At 34.1% G+C, this 11764-nt stretch overlaps 1 protein-coding gene across 1 annotated transcript in view; it reads right to left on the reverse strand.

The window, feature by feature from the left end:
• Positions 1–168: 168 nt before the first annotated feature.
• LOC107446254 (otoferlin) overlaps positions 169–11764 on the reverse strand; it is a 27815-nt gene continuing 16219 nt past the window's right edge. Inside the window, exons 11-19 of the mRNA XM_043052279.2 lie at positions 11200–11348; positions 9763–9902; positions 9125–9213; positions 8309–8407; positions 5990–6034; positions 3383–3573; positions 2016–2191; positions 903–1003; positions 169–373 (exon numbers count right to left, since the gene is read on the reverse strand). Coding sequence (XP_042908213.2) covers positions 193–373; positions 903–1003; positions 2016–2191; positions 3383–3573; positions 5990–6034; positions 8309–8407; positions 9125–9213; positions 9763–9902; positions 11200–11348 — 1171 coding nt within the window. The 3' untranslated portion in view covers positions 169–192. The remainder of the gene's footprint in view (positions 374–902; positions 1004–2015; positions 2192–3382; positions 3574–5989; positions 6035–8308; positions 8408–9124; positions 9214–9762; positions 9903–11199; positions 11349–11764) is intronic.

The following is an 11764-nucleotide window of genomic DNA, read 5'->3' on the forward strand; positions in this document are numbered from 1 at the left end:
ACATAATTTTGAGCAGCCACCGAGTCTGTTTTAGAATGACTGCCCTTTAACGATGCAAGCACAAGGTAAAAACATACATATATGTGCGTATTAGAGGTCCTAAATTAATGTTTAAGGGACGGAATTAATATGCAGAACGTCAATTATCAAACAACAACTTACGTGAGTAAAGTACTTTTAATAAGAAAGCATTCAGACTCCAAGGAGTCTTTTGACAGCATATCCCGGAATAGCAAAGAAAAAAAGTACAATAAGAAGAATTAAAGTGCCAATTATTAAAAATTTTACCGTCCCCCACTTGTATCGCTTCCAGAAAGCATAACGAAAGGTTTTCAGTGGATGTACGAAGTTGATGAAAGAAGTTTCAGGTCGCCTGGAAAAAAACAATAAAACAGACATTTATTTAATCAAACTGTAGGTACTATTATCAGCAACCCCAATTAGTTAATTTACCTGTTAATTAAATCAATAATTAGTTTATTTAATCAATAATTTTAACGCATGTCTCTAGAATACTTATTGCAAAAAAAGTAAAGTATCGTATAAAAACAGAGAACAGTAAAAGTTCAATATAAAGAGTTCGGCATATTACGAGTTGTCCGCTATTCAAAAATGTTGCAGTTTTTTATGAATAAAATTTAATTTCTGATCGATCAATCAGTAACTGTTTTATTTAATTAATGGGTCTGATTTCTGGGTGGGATTTTATACTCTTAAAACTCCTTGGCTGTGCCAATGAGGGTGAAAAATCAAAAAAGTTAAAATAATGGTAATGTTTTAACATAAAAAAAATCTATAGTTAGAGATTTTTAAAAGACTAGTAAAGAAAAGATTGTGAATCTATTGTTATTGATTTCTGTATTTCTTAAAGAAGGATTAATTACAAAATAATCAATATTTACTTGGGCTCTGGTAGTGCGTCGGGTTCCTTTCTGCCTAGACCAGCAGGGGAGTTTTGTGCTTCTTCAGCCGTAAGAAGAAGGAGTTCTATTTCAATTTTACCCTAAAAAATATAAATATCACATAATTATGCAGGGCGTTCTGTAATAGTTATCATTAACACGCGAACACAAATACATAAGTTAAAGGCTGGTGAATTGTAAAATAGAGCCCAGTATACCATACTGTTGGAGTGGTACGTTACACCTCTGAGCATATTGAATTAACAGAATAAAGTTTCGATCGTGAGCTGGCAACCGGTATATTTTCTTTTACAGAGAACATGGGTGACATGGACGTGTCATTTCTTAATTTGTATAAAAGGTACGCATTGTTGAAAATAGTGGTCACTTCAATAAGTCACTTAAATAATTCACGTAACTATGACGTTGTATCCGGCTGATGTACGATGTTACCCTTATATGTTTATGTTGTTATTATAAGTAATTATTTTTTCCGTTGTGTGCTGTATAGAGATGGTACTGCATTTAACAACAAAAAAAATTTATCAGTCTACAAGTTTTCATCATATGAGTTGCTACATTCATTAACCATCCACTGCGCATGCTCTGCCAACATGAGAAGCATCAAATTGATGTTTTTTTTAAAAAATAAGTACCATTACCGGTATATATTCGCCTGATATACCCTACACTGACAATTTTTGTAAAGTTAATTTCCACTGCCCGGGATATATTCCTAGATACTTTAACTGACTTACTAAATTATTATCAATTATAACCAGCTATTATTAATACTAACTGATTAATTACATTGCCCATAACATCTAAACTGCATCATTTCATCTTTTCATTCGCTTTTATCATCTCCCCGCGAAAAATATACGCATCAGGGATGCGGTGGTTTAAAGAATCTGTGAAGGGCGGAATGTTTTTATGTTTCTAGGTATATAATTTGTAATATACTTTTACTATCAAACAGCCATTAATAAATATTCGAATAAAATATTTACACTCTAAATAATGACAATATAGTGAACCTTTTTACTCAAAACATGCGAGTGTATATTAATTTTCTATAAGCTTTAACCATTCTTGAAACAAAGAAATGCTTACCGTTTGTTCCCTTTTACCATCTCTGAGTGATTCTGTCAGTGGCCACCATCCTTTAACACGTTTTTGTTTAAAGAGTGACACTTTGGGAGTAGTAGCGTCCTGAAGTATCGAGAGATTGCACAACTTCGCGGTCCTTGCACCTCTAGGAACACGATTCAAATTGATGGTCAGGGCTCCTAAATTAAAGCAAAACAAAATAATAAGTAAAGCTCTTAAAGCCACATTACGAGGAGTCAGCTATTACGGTAAGTTTTCAAGTCATCGTCAAAATACTAATATCAAAGATACGAAAATCTTTATGGATATAATAAGTGAAACTTTACAAGCCTTCCGCGTTAAACGATAAAATCATTTCGGGAACTGCATTTTTCTGCTATTTGAGAGAGCAATATTATTATATATATAAAAATTTAAATGGAAAACGTTTTTATAAAGCACCACTAGCTAAATTATCTACTTCCAAACAAAATTAAAGTTCTTCCGCTATATTTGGAAAATCTACAGTGCACTTCAGAGGAATACACCTTTTGCTGACCTCATACCTGTCATACCTCCTTGTTTCTCTTCTTAACAATTTGCCATTGAAATCAACATTCGCTGTCATTAATGACGTCAAAAGAATGAAGAAAACAGCAGCATTTCATTCCATTTTTCCCAGAGAAAACTTACTACGTTTTGAAAACTTGTAGTTCAAACATCCTTGTCGAAGACATTTTTGCCTTTCATAAAGTACAGAGATTTGTAATTCAATCTACAATCTGTTGGCAAAAACAGTCTACTTCTCGATAAGTATTTTAAATTAAAATTGTTAGTCCAAATAAGAGAAACTATAAAAAAGTAAAGATGTCTGCCAGTGTATAAGTCGACTTTTGGAACTTCCATAGTTTTACGAAAATCTGAGGTCGATTTATCAACCCATAATAAACTATAAATAAGACATAAATTCTTAATAATTAATTTTAATAATAATTTTTTTAATTATTAAGAATTTATGTCTTATTTATAGTTTATATAATACAAATTTGGTTTCAGATGCCTTGTGCGCTTTTCCAATTTGAATTAATAAAGTAAAGTTTCAGTGTGTTTTTTTCCCTCTTAGTTATCATTATAGACCAAGTAAATTGTATTGATTTTGTGATTGGCAACCCATAATAAAGTCAGACTTTCGTTAATCGTGAAATATCGATGCACTATATACTACGAGATAGATACAACAGGAAATACCATATAGAGATACTAATAGTTTTTATTTATTTTCTTAATAAACCTCAAACTTGTTCTATTTTTAATTGCTCTTTTTTGTTCTTAATTGATGAACATTCGCCGCATAGTTCATGGAATAAGCAGATGATTAATTTAGAACTTACCTAGAGGGTCATCAGATGAGAAACGATCAGCATCCCATGCCTCCAGATGAAGGTAAGCTGCCAACTTGTACTCAGTCTCATCTATTGACAGGACGTGCATCTTTCTCATCACCATTATTTGTCGCTCGGTGGCAAGGTAATCGAAGGGGAAAATGAAGCGCCAATTAAAGTTACCCTCTCCAGTCAAAGATCTAAGAATAAACATTTAATTAATTGTGTACTTATCGATTATAAGGACTCTGAAGCCAAGTTTGCAGCCATAACATTGCCTAATTTTAATTTACACGGGCACAAGTGACCACTAATACACTTAAGTATATCAAATACAGCAATATAGCCATCTAAATGGTGGCAGCCTATTTCGAATACGAAAATATCGTGATCATTATTGATGACGTAACAGATCAAAGAGCGTTCGCATTCGATGAAGTGAACCGGGTTCGAATCCCTGTGATGGCTGGTAGAGACGAATTCGCATCCGGCTTGCATCGACCACAGCTCTGACATGAAATATCCTCAGTGCTAGATAGATCATGGGTTAGAGTCCTCTTGCTGTCAGGCTAACCGTGGGAGGCTCTCGTGGTCTTCTTCTCCATGTAACGGAAATGAGGGTTAGTTCCATCAAAAAAGTCCTCCACGAAGGCAAAATTTCTCCCAATACTTGATCCAGCAGTTCCCTTGTCTTCTGGATTGGTTTCAAAGTTTCAAGACTACGGAGTTGAACACTAGTAGTCGTAAACCCAAAAATTGGATCGGCTGTTCAATGACGATAATAAAATAAAATATTATACGTAGCGATAATCATTGAACATACTATTATTGTGAGAAATGATTAATTTTATTAGGGTAACGAAACTTTTGACTGATGGAAAAATAATATAAAGTTATCAAACTAGAAAAATATCGTGATATATAACTAAATATCGGTATTTTTTACAGTAAAATGTGATGTTAAAAGCCGACACTTATCTATTATAGGAACCAATGTTCGTATATGCAAAAACTCGGAAATGCAGCCGTCAGCACATGGCCTCTATAACCAATAACTACCATCAATTGCAAATTATATTTATCCTCACCAATTAGTTAACGACAATGAAAATTAACCACGCCATTCAGGGACCGAAGAAAAACTTTAGTTAGCAAATCGCAGATCATTTAATACGGCATTTACTTACTTAACCTCCTTTATACTATTGAGCATATAAAATCTCCTGCCCTTAGCAACAGAATTTGTCTTTTCCCACCAAGAGATCCCTTCCTCGTTTTAAATTGTTCTAAATTGAAAGTCTGAGTTTCCCTATCTTTCGTTTCCTATTTAGGGTCCAGGTAAATGCAAGATACTATGGTCCCGCAGTGGACTGATCGTTAAGACACGGTTCCCAGCAGATCACCGAAGTCAAGCATCACTAGCTGCGGTCAGTGTGCGGGTGGGTGACCACTTGGATCAGTCTGCGTAGGGACCAAGGGTGTGCGGTATTGGTCCTCGTTAAACTGTGCTACCGTGAAGTGCTCGACTTCGCGCGCAGGTCGTCGGGCTACCGAAGCGGGGGTGCCATCCCTTCCGCAGAGGATCAAAATTGTGATGGCATGTCTTCGGATCATCCTCCAGGATGTTTCCCAGACCGTCGCCAATAGCCCATTGTGCAGCTCTAGTGCGACGTAAAGTAACAACATCAACAACAACAGCAAGATACTATGCATTTTATTTAGACATGGCTGAGGCAGCACATTTAAAAAATTTATTTCAAATATTATATTTTTTGTTCCATTTTGGTTAGGTGCCATACTTTTCCCATTTCCTAAATTTAAAAAAAAATAAAAAGTTTTATTCTTTTTTCTATTTGTACCGAAAGTGTAATATATAATATATGCGCTAAATAAAAAACAAACCACACTGAAAGACTTTTGGTCTAATGATGGGATCTTCACTCAATCTTAATGGTTCAAATGAGTTACCTCAAACATGTTAATTAATTAGCTCAGCCGATATTTTAAGTTACAAAATCAGACACAAAAACGTACTTCCTCTTAATAAATATACCTTTCTTTTTGGACGGATTCGGATGTATGACTCCCAAAATCTAGAGGTTAGCCACAGTCTAGGAAATATGGTCCCAACAGTTTGATCAGGAAAGAAGGTCCTAAGTTCGGATCCTTTAATACTATTTTTACTTTTTGCATATTTCGCCACATCTCGAGAACTATTTAAGCGAATTGAAACACTTTTGTCCACAATTATAAAATTCGTACATTTAGAGATAATTCCATGAAAAAAATAACTTTTAGCAAATATTTATTATTTTTTACTATTTTATTTGATAATAATCGAAGAAATTTGGAATTATAAGGTAGACAATTTTTACATCATTTTAAAGAATGTAATTTAGCAAAGTAAGATACAAAATTTCAAAAAAATAAGTGGGATAGTTTTTGCGAAATGAAATTTTAAAATTACTCAACTGGGAAAATAAATATTAAGTAGAATATTAAAAGGAATCTTTTTAAATGTTAAGTTTGCGTTGTGAAAAGCAAAAATCTTATAACTGGATCAAAAGTTATTACGATTTTCTGTTTTTTTATTTTTTGGGCACTTCATTTGTTTACCTGTAATGAACGTCTGTTGTTTGAACATCTTTTCCAGTCAGCCACCTAAAATAGCAATATTTTATGTTTAACATGCATTTTACACTCATGTCCATAAATTAAGGATAATGAAGTTCAGGCACAGAAAGAGACAGAAGCCAAACAAATTTGACTTATTTGTAAAGTCTATGTATTAAACAAAAGGTAAAGAGCAAAAAAGATGCTATATGTTTGACATAATTAATAAAAATTGCAATTTTTACTCCCTGGAGCAAATTTCAAAAAAGAACCTATTTACAAAAAACAGTATAACATGGTTATTATGATGGTTAATACGGAGTATGTCTCCCGGACGATGCAATACAGGCCGTACAGCGCTTAGGCATGCTGAGTATCAAATTATCAATCTGATCTTGGGGAATATTACACCACTCATCAAGCAATGCCCTCCGAAAGTCTGGTAGACGGGTGGGAGGGGGTTGACGGGCTGCAATTCGTCGGTCAAGCATATCCCACACATGCTCTATTGGATTCAAGTCCGGTGAGTATGCTGGCCAATCCATACGGGTGATATCCTCCGATTGAAGGCATTCGTCTACAATGTTTGCACGGTGAGGACGGACGTTGTCGTCCATAAAAAGAAATTCAGCACCCATGGCACCCCGAAACAAACGTATATGTTGTTCCAGAATGACATCCCTATAGATGTGGCTTGTCTTCGTTACACTCTGAACATGCAGGTCAGTTCTGGAACCAAGAATAATTCCTCCCCAAACGAGCTCTCCTGCACCACCGTAACGGTGTCGTTCAATGGTGTTGTCTTGGTGGTAACGGGTACCAGGTGCTCTCCATATGAAAGTCCGGCGAGAATCAGACTGCAAACTAAACCTGGACTCGTCGGAAAACATCACACAAGACCACTGTTGCGGTGTCCACAATGCATGCTCTCTACTCCAGGCTAATCGCAGGTGACAGTGAGTTGCGGTAAGTGGAACACATCTGACAGGCATACGAGCATATAGACCAATGTGTCCTAAGCGTCTGTACACGGTCTGCCTTGAAACTGTCGTACCGGTAGCTGAAGAGAGCTGACAAGACAGATCTGATGCTGTGCTCCGTCTATTTCTTTTGGCAGTAACTGCCAAATACGGCGTCTTCATTCGGCGTTGTAACTCGGGGGCGACCTGTGCTGTAACGTCTACTCACATTACCATCATCTTTGAATTGTTGCCAAAGCCTGGAGATGACACTCTGGGTGATTCCAAGTTCCTCGGATACTTCCAGCTGGGTACGTCCACATAACAGTCGTCCGATGATTCTGACACGTAAAAAATCATCCAAATGCTTCCTTTGTGCCATAACTATGCGGTTATTGCACTGAAAGGCTTTTAAAGCGCTTGTGAACAATTTTACTTCTTTGCCACCATTCCTTATATACCCCTCTCTTACACTCTCGTCATTGTGACGTACTACCAGCGTCATCTTGTGGTTTCCTGTAATTTTCATATTCTTCTTCAGGATGAGTGTGATAATTCTACAGGTGAAATTTTAATTTTAGAGTTTGATTTCTGTGTGATTCTGAATTATCCTTAATTTATGGACATGAGTGTAATAGAATGAAAAGATGTGTAAATATGTTTTTTTTTCGAATTGAAAATATGTAGGGGAAAAAAGCATCAGAACATGTGATGGGATACCTGCAAGTGACGTAATGTGGGTATCTCGATTCTGATTGGTAATTAAAACGCGGCACTTGTTTACTTTAGCTACTGTTATTTCCATTCTATTTCGAGTAAGTCTATTTCGATAAGCCTAGTCTTTTACGATAAAATTCTCTTAAGTAAAGGTAATAAGTCTTAAATAATAAGTATTTAGTACATTCTATATTCTTTCACAATCATTTCAATTTTTTCACTATATATTTCTTATTTAACACAAAGACAGAAGTTTGCTTCCAGCTCATACCGATCACAGCAACATAAATTACTCAGCGGTTGATTGATCATGGGTTAGATCAGACTAACTTTGGGAGGCTTTCATGGTTATCATGTCCATGCAACATCTAACATTACAAGGCTTTAATTTTTTCTTAGGTCTATTTTTTAATTCTATTTCTTCTATTTTTTTTTTTTAAATAATTTGAGACACCCACTTTTTCATCATCATTGAAAAAAAAGTATCTTGATCTCTTAGGCTTATAATGTGTTTTAGAGAGTCGCTGACATTGTATACCTTCACTGATTACCGTGTTTGTTTGATGTTAATATTGAAGCTAAGAACACTTATGTAGAGATTTTTAATACTCAAATAATCCTATTCAAATACTGAAAGAAAACATACCCTTTAACATAGATATCTGACATTTTTTCTCCTGTTAAAAAAGCGTCATCAGCTAGTTTCACAGAATCTGTGTTCCAAATTATGACTCGCAGTTCATAACTAGAAAAAGATAATAAAAAAAGGCAAAGTTACTATTTTGATTAACATTTTTTAATTTCTTTCGTAAAACAGGTAATATTTCTTAATTTACTTTGAAACGTAGAATAATCTTTTCGGGCAATTTTGTGCTATTAATCCATTAATGACTAGCGTCTCTTTTTATGGATGGAGCACTAAAGAGCCACGATAGCCTGGTTGGTTAAGTGTTAGGCCCATGTCCAAGAAGTCGAGAGTTTTGTCTACGCCGGCGATGACTTCCCGTGTAGAAAATGATTACTGGTGCACGTTAAATCTGTCGAGTCACAAAGTCCTCCATGTTCCCATAGTACACCATACCTCTGAAGGTACTTAATCGGAGATTAATAGATCTCTGGTTCAAGTCAAAATTGCGATCTCTGGATGAATGAATGGATGTATGAATGAGTCCACCCTGCAAACGCGCTGTGACGTGTGTGTGGCAGAAGCCATGTCCTTAGCTATAGATGGCACCATTGAAAAACGAGAAACGTACCCTCTGTCTTAAATTCGCTAGGTTTCACCAAGCAGGCTCACTAGTATTGGCAAGTGGCTTTCGAAACAACATCACTAAAGAACAGTGTCTGCAGTTTCTATGATGCTTACACACTATTTTTTACCTAAATAAACTTTATTGATTTCTTTTTAATTAAAAATAAAGCAAAGAAAGAAAATATTGCAAAGCTTTGGGGTTGACATCACCTGTCTGGTCTGCGTTTGGCTACCTCTCTGGGATCCGAAGATGGAGTCTGATCTTCGGCAAACATATCCAACCACATCAGCAATCGTCCCTACAACAATCAACCAACGAAATCATTCGAACACATTTTAATGAATAAAATAATCAAATTAGTATAAGTTCATCCTTATGATTATAATTATTCAAGATTTATTTTGTAACGAATAAATTTTATGTTTGTTAATAAACACAAATTTATGTTGTACTATTGGTTCAAGAACTCAGAACCTAAATTTTATTAGTTGAAAAAGTTAAATACAATACTTAAATTTTCAACAAACCTACCTGGATTGGTCAAGGAAATTTTTCAACATTTTAGAAATAAACCCCGGAATGTTTACTATATTTTTGAGAAATGCTTCAAAAGGAATGCTTTTACATTAATAAGATCAATAGTTGAGAATTGACAGTTTAACCGCATGAAATCTAATTGTTATTATTGGCTACTTGCCGGTAATAAAATTTTCCAAATTTTGTCCTATAATGTCAGGGGTGCTCTAATTTATACTGAGCTATACACGTTCTCTTAATCTCGGGGAAAAATATTATTAATACTGTAATAAAAAATACTGTATTCGATAGAGGAGGAAGTGAAACATACCTGTGACTTTCCCGATCTTTTTGGATGGTATAATGTACGTGTCTCGACATGCTCTGGTACTAGACATCCGTTCTTAGGACATATTTCACCCCAACGGTGAAGCAAGCAGAGAGCGAAGTTTTCTAAATTCCCATCTTTACCTATACAAGAAGATATTTTTAAAAAAATCATTGTACATGAAACATTGTTTATGAGGTTGAGATATAAATAACTTTAGCATTTAAAGTAAGGAAGAAAAAAAAGAGACGAAGTTAGGAAAAAAATTCATACCCTAATTAAATTCGGAGCAAATTGGAACTTCATTATAGTGCGATTTCGCTACGACCGTGAGAACATGCCCTGTTAAACTATATTTTGTTGTAAGTAATTCCTTTTTATGCTTAAATACACATTGTCGCAGCAAAACTTGATCAAAAACATGGCTATATTTAATGTCTTAATAATACAAATGTGCACGGTAATATTAAAATAGTAGTTAGAGAGAAAAGAATTATCCCAAGAGATTTTAAGTGAACAATATGCTTGAAAATAAAATAAAAATTCTTTTGCTTCATAGTTAAATGGGTGAAAATAAAATAAAAATTCTTTTGCTACATAGTTAAATGGGTGAAAATAAAATACAAATTCTTTTGTTTCATAGTTAAATGGGTGAAAATAAAATAAAAATTCTTTTGTTTCATAGTTAAAAGGATGAAATGCTGAACTGTTTAGAGTGAAAAAAGAGATCGAACGTGAAGCTTCTCTTCAAGCCTGTACTAAATGTGTGGTTATACTTCATATGGGATTACTGGGCAGTAAAACATTTACATCTCATTTAAATAAATAAACTGTGTAATTGGAATAATGCTTGACGCATTTATTACATAGTTAGAAATCTTTGTACCGTAAGGTTAAAAAAAATTATCTTGAGCAACTTTTGTTCCAATAGTCGGATTTTCAGGTAATAAGTGCAAACTTTAATGATTTACAGAATCTACCTCAAATATACTAAATTATTAGAGCCAACTATTAATTGAATAACGGAAATAGGTTTAAAAAAACAAGGTACTTTGCTGCAATTAATAGCAAATTTGAGGTTAAACCTTGAGCCATTGAGATTGAGTCCCAGTATGAGAAAAATCCCATCATTAAATCAAAAGGATGTTTTGTTTATTTTTTTTCGCACTGTATATTTTACTTTAAACAAGCTATCTTTAAAGGTAATTTTCTGTTGAAAATAATGGTTTAATTTCTTTCAATAAAATTTAATTGAAAATATTTATGCTGTGAGCTTATTTTAGCTGTTAAGTTTAAAAAGATTTTTTTAAACCAGATTGCAAGCTGCAAAAAATACTGGAAGTTATTTATTACTGAAGATAATATTCACAAGGATGTTTTGATTAAAATAAGTTTTGAAATCACAATTTTCGCTCAAGAAAACTACCAAACAAATTTTACCCATCAATGCATTATCGAATTCGAAAATTCTATTTCCTATTCGAATTTCACAGTCTCGTATGTGAGGTCCGTTTAATTGGTTCCGCTGGCATTGCACTTTCAATATCTCTAAAGGTGTTAAAGCATCTCTCCAAGCATTCGCTCCTTCTCTGTAAACATAAATCCAATACATATACAGATTATAGATTTATTTATAATTAAATACAATGACTTCTTCTGATGGCAACATGTAAGGTTGCTCAATTCAATAGAGATTTTATATATTTCTTTTCATATATAATGTTAACAACTAAATGATTTGATCCATCAAGTCAAATTAGAGCTACACTAATGGGTTATTAATGACACAACAGTCTGAATTCATTTTTATGCTCTTTATAACAAAAAGAATAGTCTTAAGGTTTCGCGATTTCACTATTCTTCACATTTTAACCCTTTTCCTTATCATTGTTTCAGCGAATCATGTTTCACCCTCACGTAAGCGCAATCCAAACGTACTGCCATTCAGAAAATTGAATTTATATATATAATATATCTATATATATATATATATAATTATATATAT

Source organism: Parasteatoda tepidariorum, chromosome 6, assembly GCF_043381705.1.
Source record: "Parasteatoda tepidariorum isolate YZ-2023 chromosome 6, CAS_Ptep_4.0, whole genome shotgun sequence".
NCBI classification, from domain to species: Eukaryota; Metazoa; Arthropoda; class Arachnida; order Araneae; family Theridiidae; genus Parasteatoda; species Parasteatoda tepidariorum.